Source organism: Schistocerca piceifrons, chromosome 1, assembly GCF_021461385.2.
Source record: "Schistocerca piceifrons isolate TAMUIC-IGC-003096 chromosome 1, iqSchPice1.1, whole genome shotgun sequence".
Classification (NCBI taxonomy): domain Eukaryota; kingdom Metazoa; phylum Arthropoda; class Insecta; order Orthoptera; family Acrididae; genus Schistocerca; species Schistocerca piceifrons.
Window position 1 is genome coordinate 982,382,171 of NC_060138.1, and position 13,104 is coordinate 982,395,274.

At 43.0% G+C, this 13,104-nt stretch overlaps 1 protein-coding gene across 1 annotated transcript in view; it reads left to right on the forward strand.

Annotated features, from left to right (window-relative positions):
* Nucleotides 1-7,803: 7,803 nt before the first annotated feature.
* LOC124776951 (neurotrimin-like) overlaps nt 7,804-13,104 on the forward strand; it is a 1,187,890-nt gene continuing 1,182,589 nt past the window's right edge. Inside the window, exon 1 of the mRNA XM_047252183.1 lies at nt 7,804-7,927. Coding sequence (XP_047108139.1) covers nt 7,900-7,927 — 28 coding nt within the window. The 5' untranslated portion in view covers nt 7,804-7,899. The remainder of the gene's footprint in view (nt 7,928-13,104) is intronic.

A 13,104-nucleotide genomic window follows, 5' to 3' on the forward strand; every position in this document is an offset into this window, starting at 1 on the left:
ATCCAGTGCCGCCTATGCGCTGAGGATGACACGGCGACCGGTCAGTACCTTTGGGCCTCTATGGCCTGTTCGGGAGGAGTTTAAATGATTGTTTAAAATCCTCTTGACACCGTGTGCTTCACATGCCGATTCAATGACAGGATCACAATATATTGAGCTACAATGTTTACCTTTGTCGTTGGTTTGTCTGCTCCACTCCTCGTCCCATCTCATACGCATCGCCATTGTAAGTCGTATGAAGTCTGCATGCGGTACTGTTGGATGATATGGTATTCCTGAATCTGCGCCTTATTGAGCCAGTCGGTCGGCCTGTTCTTTGACGCGGATGCCACCGTGGTCTTTGACTCAGATATCATGACTTCTTTTTCCTGATTGTATGGCCGAATGACTTGCCACGTAATTTCAAAAACGACCGGGTTGTTGAGTCGGTATGTAAAATGGTTTTTCACGATCATGACCACAGCTCGGGAATCGGCGAAGATAATACCTTTGCCCTATGTGCTGTTTCTTGCATGCTTAAAACTAGCTCTGCCATCAAAACAGAAATTTATATCGTCCCTAAGCTTGTGTTGTCTAGCCTGTGAAAGCTCATTCCGTGCCATTTGTATTCTAGCCATCATCTGTATAAAGTATTTTGAAGTACGTTATACGTCGTAAGACTATTTGTGTCGCCATCACATGGTCTGATATAAAGGCCATTATTTTAAGAGTACAATTATCTTTCAATACGACAGTTCATCTACTTGAAGCGCGCTTCTAAAACAGGAAAAGTGATAATTTTGAACTATTACTAAACATTTAATAAAATATTCGTGAATGAAAATAATAACATAGTCGTATTTGACCATCATACACAATTGCAAATACAAGATACTTAGCCGGCCGGTGTGGCCGAGCGGTTCTAGGCGCTTCAGTCCGGAACCGTGCTGCTGGTACGGTCGCAGGTTCGAATCCTGCCTCGGGCATGGATGTGTGTGATGTCCTTAGGTTAGTTAGGTTTAAGTAGTTCTAAGTTCTAGGGGACTGATGACCTCAGAAGTTAAGTCCCATAGTGCTCAGAGCCATTTTGAACCAAGATACTTAAATAAACATTATAGGTACTGGAAGTAACTATGAAATTCCTTGAAGCGAACAAGCCACTAGGTCTGGCAAAATTTTCTTTAGTTCTGACATCGAAACCACGACGGAACTATTCCTTCCTAGATAGTATTTATCGAGAATCCCTTTCAAAGCATACATTCCAGCGTAAATGGAATGGGGCGAATAATGATCCGATGCTCAGAAATGCAGACAATTATTCCTAATGTTCGCCAGCTGAAGGATCCTAGGGCACATGTCAAATTAAATCATTATGACATCCGTGGAGGAAAAGAAGATTTCTTCAAGGGAACACCAAGTCTTCTATGGAACATAGCTTGTTTCATCCACTCAAGATTTCTTGAAAATGGTGTACATAGGCGAACAGATAGATTTGGTCTCGCTGTATTTCCGGAAAGAGCTATATGCTCTACGACGTCTTTGACTAATAATCCCATGTTATCTCCACTGGAAAGCTATTGGCTCATTGAAACTTCAGTTAACATAACGCAGTGCGACATAACAGACGGCGAACCTTCAACAGAAATAAAGTAATGCAGGTTTACCTGAAGTACACTTTACAGTGTGTGTATTGCGTATTGTACCGGGGACCTAGAAGCGACGGAGGGGCTTCATCCCTGCCGTGGCCCTCGGTGGTTCACAACCCCACAACAGGCTACCTCAGTCCTCTCACCCCACCGCCGCCCCACACCGAACCCACGGTTACTGTGCGGTTTGGCCTCCATCCCCTTCCCCGGGAACGTCTCACAGCAGACGAGTGTAACCGCAAATGTTTGCGTGGTAGAGTAATCATGGTGTACGCGTACGCGGAGACAGTTTTTGAGCAGCAATTGGTGACATAGTGTAACTGAGGCGGAATAAGAGGAACCAGCCCGCATTCGCCAAGGCAGATCGAAAACCGCCTTAAAAAGCATCCACAGGCTGGCGGGCACAACGGACCTCGACACTAATCCGCCGGGCGGATTCGTGCTGGGGACCGGCACGCCTTCCCGCTCGGGAATCAGCGCGTTAGATCGAGCGGCTAGCCGCGCGAGCAAACGTTACAGTACTTCTAATGTTGTCATTACACGTAAACCACTGAGTCTGGAGACCTATCAGACTGTTTGCGGACAAAACTGTAGCCTACAGGAAAGCAGTGTCGTTACGTGATCGTTAGGAAATGCAGAAGGAGCTGGACAACATTTCCACTCAATACACGTGCTTTATAAGCGAATAAATAGAAGAGAATGTTCATAACAAATAGAAATAAACCCATACATATGCATCATACAAGCTACCTAATATTGTGTGGCAGAGGGTACTGCTGATACCTCAAGTGATCCCTCCTACCCTGTTCCACTCACGAATGGCGCGTGGGAAGGATAATTGTCGGTAACCTTCTGTACTAGCTTTAATTTCTGGCATTTCCTATTCGTCGTTATTACGTGATATGAATGTGGGAGGAAGTAATATATTGTACGATTCTTCCCAGAAAGTGCTCTCTCGAAATTTCAATAGCGACGCACAACGCCTCTCTTGTATCGTCTGACAATGGAGTTTGTTGCTCATCGCGGTAACGCTCTCTCACCAAGTAAACGTCCCCGTAACGAAACGCGCCGTTCTTCGTTGCATCCTCTCTACCTCTTCTGTGAGTCATACCGTCATACCTGGTAAGGGTCCCTGGTTGATGAAAAATACTCCAGAATCGGTCGAACAAGTGCCTTGTATTCCACTTCTTTCATGGACGATCTACATTTCCTTAAGATTGTTCCCATTATTCTCAGTCCTCCATTTGCTTTTCCTACTGTTTGTTTGATGTGGTTATTCGACTTGGGTTCGTTCTGGATAGTTACTCGTAGATATTTTTTGGGTATGTATTATAGCCAGCAATTTCACATCAGTAACGTACGTGTACATTAGTGGCGTTCGTTACCTACGTATGCACAATGTGCTACAATTGTTTACGTTAAGTGTCAACTGACAAAAAAAAAGAAATAATAATCGTATGGCATTGTTGTCCGGGATATTCCATTCGGGTTCGGCCGCCAATTGCAAGTCTCATTTAAGTCGGGGCCCAATTAAGGGGGATCATAATTTAATAGTGGTCTACAACAAATGACAAATGAACCATACAGCAACGGCTTAGGTGTACGTTTGGCGTTGAACAAACTGTACTACTCAGTGTGCATAGGTGTACAGGTATGATACTGTTAGTTACGTAAGCCCATCCACCACGGGAAGGTCGTATCACATCGGAAGGGGAAAGTCGGTTTTTAATTGTCCTGGCGCCAAAAACAGCATAAAAAGCATCAATTGTAATCAAATAGGAGTATTAATTGCCGTGTGACTGGCGCAAAACATGTTCAGTACGCTGTCCACCGTTTGCTGCAACAAGTTGAAATCGAGAAACAGCATTTCCACAACTGATCGAAGTGTTTCTGAGGTCACGTTCAGAACATGTTGCGCAATGCGTGCCTTGAGTGCAGCTAAGTCGGCAAGCGTAACACTGAACACAACATCTTTCAGATAGCCCCACACCCAGAAGTCACACGGATTAAGGTCAGATGATCGGGACGGCCAAGGTGTAGGGAAATAGCGGCTAAAAATTCCATCATTTCCGAAATGACGATTCAGCAGCTGCTTAACTGGATTTTCAATACGCGAAAGTGCGCCATCTTGCATAAATATGATCCCATCCGGACACCCAGGATGTTGGAGAGCTGGAATGACGTGATTCCACAAAAAAACAAAAAAAAACAAAAAAAAAACAAAAAAAAAACACTAATGGCGCTTATCAGTGACGGTACAGGTAACAGGACCGGAAGCACCTGTCTCTTCGAAAAAATACGGCCCTACGATAAATGATGCCGAAAACCAGTTATACACAATACCCTTCTCAGGATGAAGTGGTACTGGTTGATCTACGTTTGGATTTTATGTAGCCCATATTCGACAATTCTGTGTACTGACATATCACGTCAGATGAAAGTGGGCTTCGTCTGTCCGCAAAATCCTCCACGGCCAATCGCTGTCCACTTCCAAGCGAGCAAGAAATTCCAAAGGAGGGAGGGGTCTCTCTTACTGGCAGGTTAACAGGAAGCAACCCGTGCACATGTGTAATTTGGAATGGATAGCAAAGAAGGATGTTTCATATGGTTTTACGCATCGTACTCACTGGTATATCCAATGTTCGGGCAATTCTCCGTGCACTACCTGTTTGCACACCACCACTCGTCTCCCCCTGCAGTGGCCACTGCTTCCGCTGACGTCGAATCAATTCGTTTCCTCCCTATACCAGGTTGCACACCAAAAGAACCCGTCTTTTCGCTTTTGCGAATCATTTTTCAGACCCTCACAGTCATCGGACCAACGCCTTTTTTCAAACCATTCAGTGTCCGGAGCATGTGCGCAGTCATCATTCTGGTGATACAGCTTTACAAACAGAGCGCGATCCTGCAGTCATGGGGAACGTCGCAGACACAAAAGCAGGAAATGCCGTGTAGCCGGCGTGTTTATACCAAGATCAATGTGTCGTGCGCATGACAGGTGTTTTCATTTACGTATTCTGACATATACAGCACCATCCTTTTATTCTTCTGCTATACGTCTTCCCCCTTCTCCGATAATATTCCGTTGCAATCTGACGTCACTCTGACCTGCGGTGTTATTTCTACAGCGTTTTGAAATTTTAAACTTCATTATAATCACCCTGTAGATTAAATGGTGGAAAATCTACGCTATTCTGCGGTTGTGACATCATCTGACTTACACCTGTTATTATCTTTAAATACATTTATAAATTAAAATATTGTGAATGTTTATGATGGCTGTATTTTGATGTTATGCAGACTTTCCAGAAACTTCATGGGCGGAATCTACTCACATGGAAAACTGCTTGGCACAATTGCATTGAAAAAAAAAAGACTTCGAAATAGAAGTGCATCTGAGATTTAAAATACGCAATACTTCAGTGCCACGTTCATCACGTTTCTTCTTAGCCCCGTTAATTGCGCAACAGTAAACGCGTTTCTAGCAAGAGCTTCACGTTCATTTGTTAAGTAATAGACATTTGTAGGCTTGGCTTTTCATTCTTCTGGCATCCCACACCTGAATCCCGAAGGTGCCCATCTTTCTTGTATATCAAGCATTGATACGAATATTCAGCAACTCCACACTTCCATTTTCTCAGTCAATACGTAAGGCACGTTCAGCCTTCCAGTACTCAATGTACGACAACACTGAAATTCAGATAGTTACACAGTTTCTGCTCGTGAGCTCCATTCTGGTGCACCTATGTGAATTTCCTCAAGTAATATGGTGGAAATAACACACACTTGCAGAAAAAAAACCGAGGGCTATTTTTTTTAATGTCCTATCGGTCACGAAGTTAAAACCACCTTAAGAATCCGATGAAGCTTTGCGTAGATGTGTTGCACAGTGTTATCTGTATGCTCGTAGATCGCGTTACGTCGCACGTTTTAGTTCTGAGCGCACACTGAGCACGGAAATATACCCAGTACAACAATCTCCCGCAAAGTGCGAAGTGTGTCCTATTATTTGATTTATTCATTTTGAGGGTTTCACCTTGATTTAATGCAGCCCACATAACTTAACTGTCATCGTGACAGAAAATTGAGGCAGTGATGCAGGAACTTTGAAACAGGACGCACAGACGTACACGATGCGGGTGGTCAGGGAATGCTGCAAATGTCAACCGATGATCTAATTCAATGAGGGGATCAAGGGATCGGAGAAAATCGTCTACGAACGGCAATTCTGAACAAGAGAAGAGGAACATTGTCATTAGGCATTGTCCTTCTTCATGGCAATGCTCTGCCACACCCTGAAGCTGCATCAAAGATTTGGCGTTTTCGATGAGAAGTGTTTGATGACGCACCTTACAGCCCGGACTTGATTCCCTCTGATTTTCGTCACTTAGCTCACATGAACCGTTGGCTATGAAAACAGCATTTTGGCAGAGACGACGAGCTGCAGACCAGTGTAGAGAATTGGAGGGAAACGCTGGCGACTATGACGAGAGTATTGAATATTTGGTACCAATTAACGACAAATGTCCAAGTCTGAGCTGCGACTATGCAGAGATGTAGCTGGAAGGTGTAGCTACACTGGTGAGCCAAACAATTATGACTACCTACTTGATAGCTTATTTCTCCATCTTTGGAACGAAATACGCCAATGATTCTGCGCATCGGGTACACGACAGCTTGTTGGTATGTTTTTAGATGTATGTGGCATTAGGTATCTATGCACAGGTCATGTAATTGGCGAAAATAACGGGCCGCTGTTTTGCGTATGTGGTAATGGCGCTCGATAGCGACCCAGATGGGTTCCACACGATTTACATCAGGCGAATTTGGTCGCCGAGACATCAACATGAGCTCAGTATATCGTCCCTCAAACCACTGTAGCACGGTTCTGGCTTCGAACGTGGACAATTGTGCCGTTGAAAGATGACATCGCCGTCGAGGAAGACATCAAGCATGAAGGATTGTAGATGGTTGGCAGGTGACAGCGTGTCTTCGATTACAACCAAAGGTCCTATCGAAGAGCAAGAGAATGTTTCCCGTAACATAATACAGCTCCCAACATCAGTGGCGTGCAGGACTTTTCGAGCCGCCGTAAATCTCGATGACGGCATTTGTGGAGACAACCACCACCCAGTGTAGCAAAAAATGAGATTCACTCGAATAGCCAACATGTTCGCTACGATGATCCCTCGTCTATGTCTGCCCCACTTACATTCTTTTGTTGCTGTGTCACGTTCTCGCTCCGCCACCAGGCAGCATCCAACGGTGCGTTGGGCAGTGGTCACATTGTTTTGGCTTATCAAGTGTATAACATTTTTGATTTCCACTGTGGTTTCCAATATTGCGAACGATGACAAATACAAAAAAGAATAAATTAGCCTTTGTACAGTTTTTACATGCTCATTAGTTTTTTGCTCACTATGTAGTACCTACACTGAACAGAGCAATGCAATTAGGATAATACATTTAGTGCTCTGCATCGCGTCTGCGGAAGTATTCGCCTTAAATTTCCCTCTACAATATTGTACATTATGTATGCTACGGATTGAAAAGTGAAATGTGGTAAAAGCATTGAGAGGAGCCAAACTACACAATTAAGACATTAACATTAAAAAAAGTGATGATGAAATTCGTTGCTGTAAATACAGCATTCAGACAGACTGCTATAGAGTACACAAGTGTCTGAGTTGCGGGAATTTTGCTCTGCCAATGAATTTTAACGCAAGGTCAAAACCTAAAGGAAGAACTTAGAGAAAGTATGATTCAGAACACACACTGGACCAGAAATGTTGTGGATAGATCCGTTGACGACAGTCTCCTCCTAGTTTATTCCTGGCACTGTGTTTTAAAATAATTTCTGCCAAGAAACTTACATCTGTACCTTGATTCCAGAACGTGATGCGCTGTGCTCCAAAGTTTAAGCAGAATTCTATTTCGAGACGATATGACAGAGAGAAAAGAACAAGCTCACAAAAGGAGAATAGTGTTGAAACTAGGCTACCATAACCCTCAGGCACTGAGAGTAACTGGTTGTAAGTGCACAGTGACAACCTTTTATCGAGATTCTATCGCCGCTTTCTGCTTTCCATGGAGTAGTGTAACTGTTGTCTTATCCCGAATTGAGCCTCACGACCTCCAATCCTCATTCTGCATGCCGCGCTGAGTTGTTTACGTCGGCCTCTGTCTGATACGGAGCGGCTTGCCAAATAGCTGGTCAGTTCAGCTTCCGCCTGACTGCATCGCACGTGGAAGTGTGCCGCGCGTCGACGTGGAGATGCTTGCGACCATCTTTCTGTTATTCGGTGAGTGTTCAAGCGTGGCACGCAAGATTTCTACTTGTACAGGTTGATCCAGAGCTCCACCGACAAACATTCAGAGGTTTTTCTGCGATACATTCTGAGTATTTTGGCGCCATGGACCCACGGACTTCAGTGGCTCGTAAGTGAGTAATAATGTGACAGTAGTTTGTGCGGTTTGTTACCGCAGTCACACTTGGTTTTGTGAAAATGCCTTCAGAATAGTGAAGAGGAATGTAATATGCAATACCAAAGTAATAATCCTCAGACGGAACATTGTACTGTGACGGGTTTGCCGTCGCTGCGCCAACGGCTGAACATAGCTTCATTGTGCCGCTCTTACGCTACATTCAGTGAAACCACGCACAAGATGCATATCGGCCAACTCTTCATCTATAAACCTATCCACACAGCAGTGCATCCCAGTTAACGAAAAAGCAGACCCAAGACATAACTGAACAGGACTGAATGGAAGTTTTAAGGCAAATATTGGTCCTACTGGTGTTAACAGCAGATAACGTAATCGAATGGAAATAAGACACACAGTGCATATTGCGACACTTGCATATTGTGCACTGTTTGCAGTGCAATACAGTTACAAAGCTAACTGTGGCACGAAACCAAACGCAATTCAATATCTCTGTTACGAGCCGCCGCAGAATGTGGATGCCCTATAAAAAAAAAATTGACGATGTATCGCCGGCTGGTGTGGCCGTGCGGTTCTAGGCGCTTCAGTCTGGAGACGCGTGGCCGCTACGGTCGCAGGTTCGAATCCTGCTTCGGGCATGGATGTGTGTGATGTTCTTACGTTAGTTAGGTTTAAGTAGTTCTAAGTTCTAGGGGACTGATGACCACAGATGTTAAGTCCCATAGTGCTCAGAGCCATTTGAACCATTTTGATGATGTATCCCTGAACAACTTATGAAAGTATGTCGATGGAGTTCTGATTCACCCTGTATACTTCTACACAAACACAACCTGAGACTTCTCGTATTCAAAGAGCTGTTGTTGTTGTTGTTGTGGTCTTCAGTCCTGAGACTGGTTTGATGCAGCTCTCCATGCTACTCTATCCTGTGCAAGCTTCTTCATTTCCCAGTACCTACCGCAACCTACATCCTTCTGAATCTGCTTAGTGTATTCATTTCGTGGTCTCCCTCTACGATTTTTACCCTCCACGCTGCCCTCCAATACTAAATTGGTGATCCCTTGATGCCTCAGCACATGTACTACCAACCGATCCCTTCTTCTTGTCAAGTTGTGCCACAAACTTCTCTTCTCTTCAATCCTATTCAATACTTCCTCATTAGTTATGTGATCTACCCGTCTAATCTTCGGCATTCTTCTGTAGCACCACATTTCAAAAGCTTATATTCTCTTCTTATCCAAACTATTTATCGTCCATGTTTCACTTCCATACATGGCTACACTCCATACAAATACTTTCAAAAATGACTTCCTGACACTTAAGTCTGTACTCGATGTTAACAAATTTCTCTTCTTCAAAAACGCTTTCTTTGCCATTGCCAGTCTACATTTTATATCCTCTCTACTTCGACCGTTATCACTTATTTTGCTTCCCAAATAGAAAAACTCCTTTACTACTTTAAGTGTCTCATTTGCTATCTAATTCCCTCAGCATCACCCGACTTAATTAAACTACATTCCATTATCCTAGTTTTGCTTTTGTTGATGTTAATCTTATATCCTCCTTTCAAGAGGCTATCCATTCCGTTCATCTGCTCTTCCAAGTCCTTTGCTGTCTCTGACAGAATTACAATGTCATCGGCAAACCTCAAAGTTTTTATTTCTTCTCCATGGATTTTAATACCTACTCCGAATTTTTCTTTTGTTTCCTTCACTGCTTGCTCAATATACAGATTGAATAACATCGGGGAGAGGCTACAATCCTGTCTCACTCCTTTCCCAACCACTGCTTCCCTTTCATGTCCCTCGACTCTTATAACTGCCATCTGGTTTCCGTACAAATTGTAAATAGCCTTTCGCTCCCTGTATTTTACCCCTGCCACCTTCAGAATTTGAAAGAGAGTATTCCAGTCAACATTGTCAAAAGCTTTCTCTAAGTCTACAAATGCTAGAAACTTAGGTTTGCCCTTCCTTAATCTAGCTTCTAAGATACGTCGTAGCGTCAGTATTGCCTCACGTGTTCCAACATTTCTACGGAATCCAAACTGATCGTCCCCGAGGTCGGCTTCTACTAGTTTTTCCATTCGTCTGTAAAGAATTAGCGTTAGTATTTTGCAGCTGTGACTTATTAAACTGATAATTCGGTAAATTTCACATCTGTCAACACCTGCTTTCTTTGGGATTGGAATTGTTATATTCTTCTTGAAGTCTGAGGGTATTTCGCCTGTTTCATACGTCTTGCTCACCATGTGGTAGAGTTTTGTCAATACTGGCTCTCCCAAGGCCGTCAGTACTTCTAATGGAATGTTGTCTACTTCGGGGGCCTTGTTTCGACTCAGGTCTTTCAGTGCTGTGTCAAACTCTTCACGTAGTATCGTATCTCCCATTTCATTTTCATCTACATCCTCTTCCATTTCCATAATATTGTCCTCAAGTACATCGCCCTTGTATAGACCCTCTATATATTCCTTCCACCTTTCTGCTTTCCCTTCTTTGCTCAGAACTGGGTTTCCATCTGAGCGCTTGATATTCATGCAAGTGGTTCTCTTAACTCTTAATGTCTCTTTAATTTTCCTGTAGGCAGTATCTACCTTACCCCTAGTGAGATAAGCCTCTACATCCTTACATTTGTCCTCTAGCCATCCCTGCTTAGCCATTTTGCGCTTCCTGTCGATCTCATTTTTGAGACGTTTGTATTCTTTCTTGCCTGCTTCATTTACTGATTTTCATATTTTTTTCTTTCATCAATTAAATTCAATATTTCTTCTGTTACCCAAGGATTTCTACTAGCCCTCGTCTTTTTACCTGCTTGATCCTCTGCTGCCTTCACTACTTCCTCCCTCAGAGCTACCCATTCTTCTTCTGCTTTATTTCTTTCCCCCATTCCTGTCAATTGTTCCCTTATGCTCTCCCTGAAACTCTGGACAACCTCTGGTTCTTTCAGTTTATCCAGGTCTCATCTCCTTAAATTCCCACCTTTTTACAGTTTCCTCAGTTTTAACCTACAGATCGTAACCAATAGATTGTGGTCAGAGTCCACATCTACCCCTGGAAATGTCTTACAATTTAAAACTTGGTTCTTCAATCTCTGTCTTACTATTATATAATCTAGCTGAAACATGTCAGTATCTCCAGGCTTCTTCGTCATCTGCAGAGCTAGTTGGCATATAAACTTGCACTACTGTAGTAGGCGTGGGCTTCGAATCTATCTTTGCCACAATAATGTGTTCACTATGCTGTTTGTAGTAGCTTACCCGCATTCCTATTTTCCTATTCATTATTAAACCTACTACTGCGTTACCCCTATTTGATTTTGTGTATATAACCCTGTAGTCACCTGACCAGAAGTCTTGTTCCTTCTGCCCCCGAACTTCACTAATTCCCACTATATCTAACTTTAACCTATCCATTTCCCTTAATAAATTTTCGAACCTACCTGCCCGATTAAGGGATCTGACATTCCACGCTCCGATCCGTAGAACGCCAGTTTTCTTTCTCCTGATAACGACATCGTCTTGAGTAGTCCCCGCCCGGAGATTTTACCTCCGGAATATTTTACCCAAGAGGACGCCATCATCATTTAACCATACAGTAAAGCTGCATGCCCTCGGGAAAAATTACAGCCGTAGTTTCTCCTGGTTTTCAGCCGTTCGCAGTACCAGCACAGCAAGGCCGTTTTGGTTAGTGTTACAAGGACAGATCAGTCAAGCATCCAGACTGTGGCCCTTGCAACTACTGAAAAGGCTGCTGCCCCTCTTCAGGTACCACACGTTTGTCTGGCCTCTCAACAGATACCCCTCCGTTGTGGTTGCACGTACGGTACGGCTATCTGTATCACTAAGGCATGCAAGCCTCCCCACCAACGGCAAGGTCCTTGGTTCATGGGGAGGGAGGTGGGATTCAAAGAGTAATCTCTTTAAAATTAAGTGAATATGTGTGACAGAACGTCTCGAATAAATCAATTATGAGTTCAATTTTCATCTTCCAGGGTGTAAAGACTAACAGATGAGATTAGCACGAAATGCACTGACCAGTCAGTGTACGACAGGATTTAATTATTTATGCATTGTGTGAATAGGTAAAGACTAGTACTAAATGCCCATACTGCCCAATAGGTGTTACGACTCCATCCGACTTACCTTTCTTAACACGTAGAACTGGCGTCGAATACTGTCTTCTAAATGGTTAGTTAGTTCCATGTTCCTAATGTTATTTGAACGATTGTTTTATGGGAATGATGTGGAACGAGTTAGTTTAAGAGATATTACCATGAGTAGTGTTAACATTAATGTACAAATCATCACAAAATTTTGAACATGGCTGCACGTTCCGGGACCGTGAATAGGTATAATTGAAAGAAAACAGTCCTCCGTCACTATTTTTAACGAATTAACCGGGTTTCGACACTGCTAGGAGTGTCTCCCTCAGAATTTAAAACAAAGAAAGGTCTATGACATGGTCACAAAATTATGACTAAAAACATATGATACAGGGTATAAGTACGACTCCATCCGACCTCCCTTTCTTAACAAGTAGAACTGGCGTGTAATACTGTCTTCTAAATGGTTAGTTAGTTACATGTTCCAAAGGCTGCAACCTGTAACCACGCAAGTAACGAGCTGCCCTTAGTGGCTCTCCACCACAATTTTTTATCTTAAATTTCTTTGTGACTAATGCCCTTTTGGCATATTTAATATTTTATAAATGACATATAAGTACTGCCAATCTTTCACTATGATTCTGTATTTATACACTGTATCATACGTTTTTAGTCATAATTCTGTGACCATGTTATAGACCTTTCTTTGATTTAAATTCTGAGGAAGACACTCCTAGCACTTTCGAAACCCGGTTAATTCGTCAAAAATAGTGACCGAGGGCTGTTTTCTTTCAATTATAACAAATTATCATTTTATTCCTAGTCATACATCTACACTGAAAAACAAGATTTTTTAAATGTACTGGCTGCCAGTTTTTACTTAGAAATTCGTCCATAAAATACAAGAAGTTATCTAGAAAAAATTATTTCGTACGACATT